Source organism: Cnephaeus nilssonii, assembly GCF_951640355.1.
Source record: "Cnephaeus nilssonii genome assembly, chromosome: 1".
NCBI classification, from domain to species: Eukaryota; Metazoa; Chordata; class Mammalia; order Chiroptera; family Vespertilionidae; genus Cnephaeus; species Cnephaeus nilssonii.
The window spans coordinates 75542756-75556437 of NC_137072.1; the positions used below are offsets into that span (position 1 = coordinate 75542756).

A 13682-nucleotide genomic window follows, 5' to 3' on the forward strand; every position below is an offset into this window, starting at 1 on the left:
AATGTATTTACTTTGGGTGTGTGGATTATATTTTAACTTTCTAATTGATTTCCCTTTGGACATAAGCATGAGCCGTGGGAACCGGATCAGCCATTTGAAAAGAAGCCTGTGTGCCACCAGGATGCCTAGAAAGTGGATTTCAGTTCTGCTGCTGCTACAGCTGAGTTGTCACTTCAGCCCTGGGAGCTGTGGGAAGGTGCTGGTGTGGCCCACAGAATACAGCCATTGGATCAACATGAAGACAATCCTGGATGAACTTGTCCACAGAGGTCATGAAGTGACTGTTCTGACATCTTCAGCCTCAATTCTTGTTGATCCCAATAAACCAACTGCTATTCAATTTGAGATTTTTCCTACATCTTTAACAAAAGATGATTTTGAGGATCTTTTCATGCGGATTATCTCTAAGTGGACATATATGCCAAAATATACATTTTTTACTTATTTTTCACTAATGCAAGATATCATTTGGGAATATAATGATTGTATTCAAACACTCTGTAAAGAAGTAGTTTTGAACAAGAAACTTATGACAAAACTACAAGAATCAAGGTTTGATGTCGTTCTTGCAGATCCCGCTGGACCCTGTGGTGAGCTGCTGGCTGAGCTACTGAAAATACCTTTTGTGTACAGTCTCCGCTTCTCTTTTGGCAATACCATTGAAAAGTACAGTGGAGGACTTCCATTCCCTCCATCCTACGTACCTGTTATCTTGTCAGAATTAAGTGATCAAATGACATTCATGGAGCGAGTAAAAAATATGATGTACGTGCTTTATTTTGATTTCTGGTTCCAAGCATTTAGTGAGAAGTGGGATCAGCTTTGCAGCAAAGCACTAGGTAAGTCATGTCCTTACTTGGTATCATGATAACCTAACTTTCTTAGTGCTCTAATAGTTGGGTTAGTATAAATATTAATTCAGAGAAATGTGTCTTTAGTAAGTAAAATGATAAAATAACATTATAAACTGATCTTGCATTCTCACAAATATTATGGAAATGCTTAAATTATAAGGTAACTGAGGAATTGCTTCCTCTTGTTTAGTTTAGTTTGATTTAAAAACTGAACTAATTTGCCACATTACCTGAAGGGTTCTTTCACACTAGAGAGAGAGAATGCTCTGTGCCAGACTCAGGAACCTATAATTTGATTTTTCTAATGATTTCACGTTCCTTCACTAAGCAATTATAAGTGATCTGCTTAAACACTAAACTTTTGTTGATGGGTGGACATGTAAGTCAGTAAACTACGTTTTGTGAAAACTCTCCCTTCATTAAAGACAAAATGAGTCAAAATTAAGAGTGAGCACATCCATTACCATACCTTATGAAAATATTGCAGCTGTTATTTGTAAATGTTTTTATTAATGCACAAGTATTATTAGGCTCCTAAATTGAACCAAATGTAATTATAGTACCAGGAATTGAGCCATACTCTCAAAAGCTTATTTTTTGGGAAATCTAGGATAAAGGGAATAGCTTGCTAAATTGTAGAAACTAGATTAAATAATCTAGGGAAAAGTGTTTCCATGGACATGGTGGATTTAATTGATTGAGGAATTGAAATTCTTGTTTACATTAACATTTTTACTTCTGCAGCTTTACAGAGTAAGCAAATGCATGTTTAATTCTATAGTGGCTTAGGTTTAACCATTTTCTATGATTGTGAATGTCTTGATGTGATGTTAGAGAAGAAAAACTGTTAAATTTTATATATATTGTTAATACTTATGAAAATCATGATATAAAACATCCTATCTAATAAAGAGGGAATATGCTAATTGACCCTCATGCTGTCGCAAAGATGGTGCTGCCCACAGCCAATAAAGGGGGAATATGCTAATTGACTGTCCTGCCATCAAATATGATGGCACCCACAGTCAATAAGGAGAAAATATGCTAATTGACTACCCCACTCTCAAATATAGCAGCACCTAGTCTCCTCAGCCCCACCAGGGCCCCCAGGCAGATCCAGCCACTCCGTGCACCTGCCTCCATATCCCCCAGTTCCCCAGGCCCCCAGCCACCCAGGGCCAGCCCAAGGCACAGGCAAGCCTCGATGGCAGCTGCCTCAGGTAACCAGGGCAGGCCGGGGCTTGCACTGCCGGCAATGGCAGCAGCAGAGATGTGATGGGGCATAACCTTACCCTGATGCCAGGTCGCCTCCTGTCCCTGACGGCTACGGATTGTGAGAGGGAGCAGGCCAGGCTGAGGGACACCCCTCCAGTGCATGAATTTTCATGTACCAGGCCTCTAGTATATATTATGTAAATCCTAAAGGCCTGGTGCACCAATTTGCGCATGGGTGTGGTCCCTTGGTATGGTCAGAGATCGGGACTGATCAGGGCCAGCTGGCCGCAGGGGAGGACCACAGGAGGTTGGCTGTGGGAGCAGACTGACCACCCGGCCAGCCAAGGGGATAGATTGTGGTAGGTTGGCTGACCATAGGAGGTTGGCTAAGGGACTTCACTGACTACCAGGGGGCAGCTCCTGCATTGAGTGTCTGCCCCATGGTGGTCAGTGCACGTAATAGGGACCAGTCAAACATTTTTTCGGTTGACCAACAGGTCATAATGGTCACTTAGGCTTTTATATATATAGATGTTTGCACTATTAAACCACAGATATTTTAAACATCTTTAACTGCATTATACAAAAAAAAATTTTTTGTAAGAAAACAAAATGGTATATTCATATTACAATATTCTTATTTTCCCAAAATTTTTTTTTCTATTTCCCTTTCAGGAAGACCCACTACATTAGTTGAGTTAATGGGGAAAGCTGAAATGTGGCTTATTCGAACCTATTGGGATTTTGAATTCCCTCGCCCACTCTTGCCAAATTTTGAATTTGTTGGAGGCCTCCACTGCAAACCTGCTAAGCCTCTGCCTAAGGTAAAACTATTCCTGTTTGTTCTGCTTTGCATTTTCAGTGGGAATGATTCTGTGTTCCTCATTCAGAAGGAATAATCATACTCAGAGAGATATGGGAATATGGGTAAAGTGACCTGACAATTAGAAACTCGTATATTTTGTACTATTTCAAAAATTTGAATGTCACTATCATTGCAAAATAAAGAACTATACTGAGGAGACTTTTGAAATAGGTTGAGTTAAATTAAGGCCTTCATTATTCAACACATACAAATGTAAGCCATTAATTCAAAAACTAATTTTAAAGTGACTAGCACAGTGCAAGGATAAGGGGTGGATATACAGAGGAGCAGTGTAGACATAGTTTTTGCTCCCCACACCAGATGTTTTACCTGGAAAGAGATCATATCAGCAAGTAATAAAAACAGCGTGAAAAATATTATAATAAAGAAAAAGCATAATGCTACAATAATGCTGGAGAGCATCCCATGGTAGTGAATCATAATACCTCAGGAGTGGCAATAGTAATCTGGTATAAGTGAGCATGAGACATCCCTTGTTATTGTCCTCCTTTAACAACAAAAATTTGTTATCTCTCCACGAACAAAAGTGCCAATGCAAAAGGACCTGGAAAGTGTCTTGCCCACCTACGCATAGATAACAGACAGAAAGACTCCAGTACTTCCTGTGACTCCTACAGGATATTGTGAATTGTTCCAGCCCCTCTTAGCTGCAGTTTGGAGCACCTACCTGGCTTGGGCAGCCACCTATGGATAAGAGAGCTTTCGGAGAAATCCAGATTTCCAATGGAGAAATTCCAGCACTCTGATGGAGCAAAAAATAGACGAATTTGAATGCATTGGTGTGGGCAACAGGAAAGCCTGATTTTGCCAGCATCATTCCTCTTCCAAGGCAGCTCGGTGGAAGACTAAAAGAAGGACCGCCCAAGCCAGTGATTTCTCTCACAGGGATAGAGAGCCGGTGAGTGGATGCAGAGCTTCCCCTGGTTTGTAGGGTGCTTCCAAAGAGCTCATTTCTCTCTCACAGCATCCAGAATATTGAATTAGGAGCTCAGTGACTGGCAAGAGGGAGCAGATCTTGAAAAGAAGATTAGTAGAGAGCATGTTAAAGAGACACGGTTCCTCCTGAATGCATTCTGTACTTCATCAGGAATCCTGACCTCAAACCACGAAGAAAACCTTTCTTACAGCCCCCCCCCCCCCCCCATTATGGCATGTGGGCACCAACAGTGCCGTGCATTCCAACCCAGATATTCTCCCTCTGGCCAGCTCCATGTAGAAGCTGCAAAAGGCAGCAGCAAGAGCAAGATTTGATAAAAGGCTAGGGAACAAGAGCAGAATACAGACAAGGGTTTGCAGACAGGAGAGAACCACAAACTTGATCTGTAGCACCACCTTCAGGAAAAGAAAGAGGAGGCACGCAGCATCTAGCCTGGTACTTTATATGGAGGGAGGACAAACAGGCTCAAGAATTCTCCCACAACAGGGAGCATGAAGCACAGAGCAGGCATATTCATTCAAGATCTGAAAAAGCCTTATCTACAGCAGTACTGATAAAAGGTATTTCTACCCTGAAAGTAGTAAACATAAGCAGGTGATTGCTAATTCAAATGCAAAAACAGCAAGGCAAAATTCCAAAGAACAAGAAAAATCAAGGAAACATTAGGTCACCAAATTTTACAACAATTCTTCAGAAACCAAATACAGACATGGAGATATATGATTTACCCACTAAAAAAGTCAAAATAGCTGTGCTAAGGAAACTTGGTGATCTATAAGACAACAGAATCTTGTGCACTGTTGGTGGGAATGTAAACCACTATGAAAAACAGTATGGAGGTTTTTTAAGAAGTTAAATAGAGCTGTCATAAGATCCACAAATCCACTTCTGGGTATACTTCTAAAAGTAAGAAAAATAGGATATCAAAATTATTTCCATAATTCCATGTTATTTCCATCATTATAAACAAGAGCCTATAAATGGAAACAACTTAAGAGATGTGAAACACACACACACACACACACACACACACACACACACATACATCCACGTACACACTAAAATATTATTCAACCATAAGAAAGAAGGAAATCCTGCCATTTAGGACAATATAGATATTTATGTTAAGTGACATAAGGCACTGTAAAAGACAAATAATATAGGATATCACTTGTATGTGGAATCTAAAAATGGCACACCCACTAGATACAGAAGTATATTGGTGATTACATGGACTGGAGAAAGAGAGATTAGTGGGTTAGAAGTTGGACGAGGTTCAGACTTGTAACTCGAAGATGATTAAGTTCAGGACATATAGTGATTATAGCCAACAATATTCTTTATATACTTGAAAATTTCTAGAGACTAGATATTAAATGTTCTCATCACACACATCAAAAGATAATTATGTGACCTAATAGAGGTTTCACTAATGTTAGGTAGTAATCTATACAAATAAAAGGGTAATCTGCTAATTAGGCCATACATCTTCCAGACGTCTTTCCGGATAAAGCCACGGTGGCAGGAGCCGAGTTAAAGGCAGTTAAGGGTGATCAGGCTATCAGGGGAGGGCAGTTAGGGGTGATCACGCCTGTAAGGAGGGCAGTTAGGGGCAATCAGGCCAGTAGGGGAGGCCAATTAGGGGCGATCAGGCCAGCAGGAGAGCAGTTAGAGAGTGATCAGGCCAGCAAGTGAGCAGTTAGGGGCAACAGGCCAGCATGCAGAGTGGTTAGGGGTGGTCAGGCAAATAAGCAGGCAATCGGTTAGGAGCCAGCAGTCCCAGATTATGAAAGGGATGTCCTACTGCCAGTTTAAACTCGCAGTCGGCCATTCCTGAGAGGTCCCAGATTGGAGAGGGTGTAGGCCAGGCTGAGGGACCCAACCTCATGCATGAATTACGTGCACCAGGCCTCTAGTCTATCCTACCTAATAAAAGAGTGATATGCAAATTGACCCTAACTCCACTACACCCACAAGCCATGCCCATAAGCCACGCCCACCAGACAATCAGAGCGAGTATGCAAATTAACCCAACAAAGATGGCTTCATCCATGGAGAAAGTAGGAGGGAGGCTTGGGTTTCCAAGGTGATAGAAGAAGCCAAGCTTTCCGCCTTCCCTGGCCGGCCTATGCCTCCACTCAAGGCTACAAAGTTTCAATTATAGAAGGTAAACAAACCCAAACAGAAATGGCTGCCGGCCATGGAGCGAGCAGGAGGCTTGGCTCCACTCCAAGATACAAAGTTTCAATTGTAGAAGGTAAATAAATTCCAGATACCAGGGCCTCCACTTGGGTCACCAGGGGGCATGGCTGGCCTGCAAACCACCACAGGCCCCTCACTCAGGCCGCCCCACACCCCAAGGGAACCCCCACCCTGATCCAGGACACACTTCAGGGCACACCAGCTGGCCCCCACCCGTGTACCAGGCCTCTATCCTATCTAATAAAAGAGTAATATGCAGATTGACCATCACTCCAACACACAATATAGCTGCCCCCATGTGGTTAAAGATCCTGTCCCCATGTGGACACAAGACGGCCATCACAAGATGGCCAGCAGGAGAGGGCAGTTGGGAGGCACCAGGCCTGCAAGGGAGGGCAGTTGAGAGGGACCAGACCTGCAAGGGAGGGCAGTTGGAAGCGATCAACCCTGCAGGGGAGGGCAGTTAGGGGTGACCAGGCCGGCAGAGGAGGGAAGTTGGGGGCAAACAGGCTGGCAGGGGAGCTGTTAGACATCAATCAGGCTGGCATGGGAGTGGTTAGGGGGTGATCAAGCTGGCAGGCAGAAGCGGTTAGGGGCAATCAGGAAAGCAGGCAGGCGAGCAGTTGGGACCCAGCAGTCCTGGATTGTGAGAGGGATGTCCGACTGCCCGTTTAGGTCCTATCCCACTGGAATCGAGCCTAAACGGTCAGTCGGAGGGGTCCCAGATTGGAGAGGGTGCAGGCTGGGCTGAGGGACACCCCCCACTTCTGTGCATGAATTTTGTGCACCGGGCCTCTAATATATATATATAAAATCCTAGTATGCAAACAGGCTGAACAGCAGAACAACCAAACAAGCAAACAAGCACTAGCTATGATTTGCACTGACCAGAAGCGGACATGTGTGCAACATGGCAGGCATTGGACACAGGCGGCAGAGCGAGGAACATGGTGGGCGTAGGCTGTGGCGGGATTTTTGGAACCAGTGAGCGGCGACACCAGACCAAGGAGGGGTGCCGGTCACTGTTATCAGGGCTAGACTCTGGTGGTTACTGAAAATTTTTTGCTCACGCACGCCACGGTCCCACTGGGTGCTAACACCGGCCCTACTCTCACCCACTGCTGGCACCAGGGCCGCTGTGTACATCCGCAACCAGTGCCAGAGCCACTACCTCTACTCACTGATGGCACCCCCACCGGTCCCGATCGCTCTGTGCCCTCAGCAGGTGCAAGCAGCTGCTGCCGGCATCAATCGTCCCTGAGGGATTCTCCATCTCCCCATACTCCTGAGGGGCAATCTAGTCCAGCCACCACATCTCGCACCTGCTGCCAGTGACAGCCCTGCTTGCAACTGCTGCTGGCACAGTCAGTGCGTGCGAGCAGCAGTGGCAGGAGCAAGGATGCCTGCAGACAGGGAACCAGGGCCATGGTAGGAGGGTCTGGGCGGGAAAGTGGAGGATAGACTGAGATCCGCCCCTGTGCCCACTGAAGCCTCACGGCCCATAGTTACTTTCAATGTGCACGAATTCGTACACTGGGCCCCAAGTCATATTATAATAGATAAATGAATCAATTCAACACACTATATACATCTTAAGCTTACAGAATGTTATATTTCAATGATATGCCAATTTTCTTAAACAAATCTTGAAGCAATTATTAGAATGAGAAAGTAAACTTCTTTACTTTAGAAGGGTTAGGTCTTTATTTTTCAGAGAAAAAAACAACTAAACTATTTAAAACAGAAAAATCAGCGGGGCGGGGAGGGGCAGAGGGGATAAATGAGTATGAAGTATGGACCACATATCCATGAAATTTTGGCTCCTTATACATTTGGGGGTGGGGAGCTTGAAAGTACATTGAGAAATCAGGAATTTTTCTAGTACTAAAAGTAATAAAATTTAAAAACTGATAAAAAATCAGGGACCACAGTCAGAATAATTCTGAAACAATTTCAGGTGAACATGACTTCGCCACAGCAACTTTAAATACATCAAACTGAGTTACTCAAGAGGGTGACCAGATCTTTGGTGCAGAGAGCCCAGTTGTACCTCTCCCACTGTGGGGCAGGTGCTCCCTGGGAGATTCAGCGAGGTGATGATGAGGGCCCCTCACAGCCAGGTACACAAGGCATATTTTAATAGAACTTCCATTTTACAATATGATTTCAGAGCAAAAGGTGTCATATATAAATAGATGTGAATATTTTCAACAAAATATATGTCAGAAACATGGACACTCAGATAAGTAACTAAGATAATTTTAACTAGGAATCTTAAGGTTATTTCGTGGATATTCTGGACAATAATACCAGACTCATGAATTATAGTAATTCTCCAGCATGTAAGAAGTGATTTAGGGAAAGAGGTCCAAGATTTCAACATAGGAAGACCCTGAACTGACACCTTCCCATGAACACTCAGAATATACAGCTACATGAAGAGCATTTCCTCCTGGAAAACAGCGGAGGGTTGACTGAACAGCTTCTGCACAACAAATGAGAGAGAGATTGCATAGAGAAGGCTGAGAAACTGGGAGAACTCTACAGGCTCTGTGGAAACACTTTGGGATTGGAGGCGCCTGTGAGTGCCAATGTTTACATTCTCTTTCCACTGATAGCATGGGCAGGAATTCAATTCAGGTGCTGTAGCTCACCTGCAAGACCACCATAGCATGCCCTAGGCCACTCACCCCACAGCCACCCCAGGCTCAAACAGACAAACTGCATGGCAGTGCTGCAGCCATATGCCACTGGCTGCTCCAAATCCAGCCAATCAGCTTACCAGGGTGCCCCAGTGCTGAGTACCCTGAGAAAATTGTCCCATGTTTGTCTCCACTGTGGCTAGCCTGCATGCCAGAGAACCCCTGGTACCTCAAGCAACCACTTCAATTCCAGCCAACCTGCTGAGTCCACTCAGCACACAGAATACACAAAGATCATTCCTACACAAAGCCACTCCAACATGTTCAGGAGAGATGTTTCATCTAATTCCTAGAAATAAATACAGAAAGTAAAACAAATGAGGAAATACAGAAGACTGGAAATCAAAGCAATTGGTCTAATACATAGAAACAAATACAAAGAGGCATTAAATATAGGAAGACAAAGGAACAGGCCCCAAATGAAAAAAAAAAAAAAATAGAAGAAATCTCCAGAAAAATAGCTACACAAGAAACATACAACCTTCAGTGAATGAACCAGGAAGAAGCATAAAAACTGAACATATCAATTACTAGCAAGAAAATTTAAATAGTAAATTTTTTTAAAAAAAGCTCCCAACAAACAAGTTCAGGACCAGATGATTTCACAAGTAAATTCTACGGATCATTTAATTCTACCTAGTAATTAATACCTATCCTTCTCATATTCCAGAGATATTAAAAAATAAATAATACTCCCAAACTCATTCTATGAAAGTGGTCAGCAGTACCCTGATAGCCAAACCAGACAAAGACAATACAAAAAAATCACAAGACAATAAATATCTTTGATAAAAATAGATGTGAATATTTTCAACAAAATATTAGCAAGATGAATTCAACAATATGTTAAAGGATTATACATCATGCTCAAGTGGAATGTATTCAGCAAGTTTATTCGTGCATAATGAAAGGAGATTAATTAGAAGAAATATTTTAATATCGCTACTCACACTTTCCCTATATTAGAAGTGTCAATCAAATTCATAATCAACAATGACAAATAGAAAGACAATCATGTGATTGGCACCGCAAGAGTTTTAGATGCATTACCCATCCCTGAGTCAACTTAGCTTTTTATATAGAGAGAATAAACTTGCTGAATTAGACCTGCTTTCTGATGTAGCTAAACTTTTTCAGCCCAGTGAAGCACCCCAACTTCTCTTTCAGGTAATTGTCAGCAACATAGCAGTAAATATCCACATGAAGCAGATTATTATTGTAGATCATGCAGGTAGGAAAAAGGGTAAAATATGTAACTGCAGCAGTGTTTGACTATATTTTGTGCAGTTAGAAAACCTGAAGTCATTTTCCAGTTCCACCATTTCTTACTTCTTTTCAGTCAGGTCAAGTTCCTAAGCTTTCTAAATCTCTGTTTTCTGCTAATGAAAAGAAAAGAGGTTTCCACCGAGTCTCCTATCTACCTACTCCAGGACTTCTGTGAGGATGAAATGAGATGAGACATGTGTGAAATGTTTCCACCTAGCTATAAAGCAAGTAGTGTTCCTGGGCAGAAGAAACTACAAGGAGGCTAGTCACTAGGGAGAGGAAGCTGTGCGTTGCTACATGACCTCATTAACTGGACAGTCGGACACTTAGCATATTAGCCTTTTGTATATATATAGATGATTGCCAGAGGGGTAGGGGGTTGGAAGTGAGGGAAAGGGGGAGGAGGAATAAGAGGTACATATGTCTAGTTATAAAGTAAATGAATCACAGGAATTTAATGTACAGCATAAGAAATATAGTCAATAATACTTATCATAACTTTGTGAAGTGATATGGTTACTAGACTTATCACACAATAAAGTATATAAATGTCAAATTACTACATTGCACACCTGACAAAAATATAATATAGTATGCCACTATACTTAAATAAAAATTTTTAATAATTTAGGGGGAAAATTGGGAGAATCTGACAAAAGTTAAGATGAGATATAAATTATTATAGAGATGATAAAAAAGATATAGTCATTCTAATCATAATGAACATTTTCCTAACTTCCCACCCTTGCCAGCCCGATTGCCCCTAACTGCCCTCCCTTGCCAGCCTGGTCACCCCTAACTGCCCTCCCCTGCCAGACTGGTTGCCCTTAACTGTCCTCCCCTGCAGGCCTGGTCCCCCCAACTGCCCTCCCCTGCAGGCCTGGTCTCCTCCAACCACCCTCCCCTGCAGGCCTGATCATCCCCAACTGTCCCCCGCTCTTGCAGGCCTGGTCCCTCCCAACTGCCCTCCCTTGCTGACCTGATCGCCCACAACTGCCCTCCTCTGCTGGCCATTTTGTGGCAGCCATCTGGTGTCCACATGGGGGGGGCCAACTTTGACCACATGGGGGCAGCCATCGTTGGAGTGATGGTCAATTTGCATAGTACCTCTTTATTATATAGGATAACATTGTAAGTGAAGAGTCTCTAAAAGCATTTCCTCTTCAATACTGTGTACTGGTTCTATTTCATTTCTTCCTTACACACACACACACACACATTAGCACAAGAATACGTAATAAGGGAATTCAAGCTTATCAATTGTATACTCCAAGGAACTGAGGAATTAAGTCTCTTCAAAACAGCCACTGATAATAAGAGAATGGAGGTTCCACAAACAAAAATAAAAACAATTATCATTTGATCCAGCAATAGAGCTTCTGGGTATATTCCAAAACAGTGACATTAGAATCATATTCATAACACTATTCACAAGAGCCAAAAGATAAAATCAACTCAAGGGCCATCCATACATATAAAAGTCTAATATGCAAAGTGTCTCCTCGGGAGTTTGACTGGAAAGTTTGATCGCTCGCTATGATGTGCGCTGACCACCAGGGGACAGCACAGAATGAAGGAAGGCCCCAGCTGGCACCAGAAAGAAGACCTTGGCCAGCAGCTGAAAGGCCAGATCGTCCCTGATTGCCAGCCAAGCCTAGGGACTTTACCCATGCATGCATTTTGTGCACCGGGCCTCTAGTTGATAGATAAAACGATAAACAATCAATACACAAAATGGTGTAATATGTGTTATGTGCTGTGAGTCAGCTCTGACTCCTGAGGACTTTATGAATGAGTGATGTCCACAAAATCCTAGTTTTAACAGCCCTCTCAACTCTTTTAGACTCATGGCTTGGCTTCTTTTATGGAGTCAATCCACCTCATATTTGATCATTCTCTTTCCTGGTGCCTTCTATTTTTCCCAGCATTATCTTTTTCAAAGAACCCTGCCTTCTCATGATGTCCCTGAAAAATGAAAGTATCAGTTTTGTGATTTTTACCTCCTGCAATATTTCAGGATTAATTTGCTCTACGGCCCACTTGTTGTCTTTCTGGTGGCTCAGTAATGTTGATAAACATTACTAAGCCTTAAAATTGAAGGAAATTATAACACCTGCTATAACTTAGATGAACTTAAAGACATTTTGCTAAGTGAAATAGGCCACAGACAAAAAGACAAATAATGCATGATTCCACTTACTTTAGGGATTTAGACTAGTCAAATTCATAGAAACAGAAAGAAGAATGATAGTTGCCAGGGACTGTTAAAATGGAGAATTACACCTTAAGAAATGTACAGTTTCAATTTACAAGATGAAAAAGTTTTGGAGATGGATTATACAACAATAAGAATACATATGCTACTGAACTATACACTTAGAAATGGTTAAGATGGAAAGTATATTATGTGTATTTTAACACAATTTAAAATAACAAGAACTATACTAATAACTTCTTATGATACTTAATTTTCTCTTTGGCTGTTTGTAGCAATCATTTCAATAGTGTTCACTATGCTACTGTCTTTTGTAATGGAAAAGAATTCTTCCTTCCCAGGAAATGGAAGAGTTTGCCCAGAGCTCCGGAGAAAATGGTATTGTGGTGTTTTCCCTGGGGTCGATGGTCACTAACATGACAGAAGAAAGAGCCAATGTGATTGCAGCAGCCCTTGCCCAGGTTCCTCAAAAGGTTAGATAAACTCCCTTAGAGCAGAAAACTAATGAGAGTGTTAAACTCTGTAAAGGGTCTGATTAAGAAATGTCTACATGGAAGGTATAGTATTAGGATAGCTTCTATGATCTTAGAAAAAAAAACCACACATGTCAGGTGCTAAAGTAGTACAGAGGGTGTTTCTGATGGACAATAATGTTGGCATTAGCATTCTGGTCACAAAGAAGTATGTTTCTAAAGGACAGTGTGAAGTTTGGTTTGTTAATAGTATTATAGGGCAGGAACAGATATCACCAAATCCTATCCTGTCATTTGCTTCATTTCCTTGCAGGATTCCTAGAGTACTGTACACATTACCGATGTTCTCAGAATGGACTTAAATTTTAACATTAAACAGGGAATGATAACAGTTTGAATGGCATCAACAATTTAGACTTCCCAGGTAATCCAGGCCTCTCTTACTTTCCCTGAATTTTGGATTAGGTCTATTCAGTTTTGCAAGGTGATATTCAGAGTAAGGATATTCAGGGCTCACCAAGTTGCATCGAGGTATCTAAGCCAGCCACCATGATTTAGAGAAAGAGAAAAAAAATGGCCTGTAAAAAGGAAAGAGAACCTCCCTGGTGGACTGGGCCCTGCTAAATTCTGAAGCAGGAAGACATAAAAGAAAGGGTGGAGGTGGGTTCAGCCCTCAAGGTGACCCAGTGTTTTATAATATGTGGCCTCAAAACAACCCATCAGAATAATAACTTCTGATGAAGAAGGAGTAGGAGAAGGAGGAGAAAGATGAGGAGGAGGGAGAGGAGATGAAGGATTAGGAGGAGAAGGAGGGAGACGACGACGACGAGGAAGAGGAGGAGGAGGAGGAGATAAGAGAGTCAACCAGAAGCAAGCCTAGCATGGGACAGTTTCAGATGCTCCTCCTTCTCCATAAATTATAGTAGTGAATT

At 42.3% G+C, this 13682-nt stretch overlaps 1 protein-coding gene across 5 annotated transcripts in view; it reads left to right on the forward strand.

Moving 5' to 3' along the window:
- The window catches only part of LOC307102429 (UDP-glucuronosyltransferase 2B31-like), a gene marked incomplete at both ends in the record, with an annotated part of 259955 nt that overhangs the window by 36318 nt on the left and 209955 nt on the right, over positions 1–13682 (forward strand). Inside the window, 3 exons of one of the 5 annotated variants that reach the window (XM_079775989.1) lie at positions 68–839; positions 2745–2893; positions 12619–12750. In XM_079775989.1, the coding sequence (XP_079632115.1) occupies positions 68–839; positions 2745–2893; positions 12619–12750 (1053 nt within the window). Of the gene's footprint in view, positions 1–67; positions 840–2744; positions 2894–12618; positions 12751–13682 lie in introns of those variants that run through there. The other 4 variants (XM_079775976.1, XM_079775980.1, XM_079775991.1 and 1 more) reach the window with 4 other exon arrangements.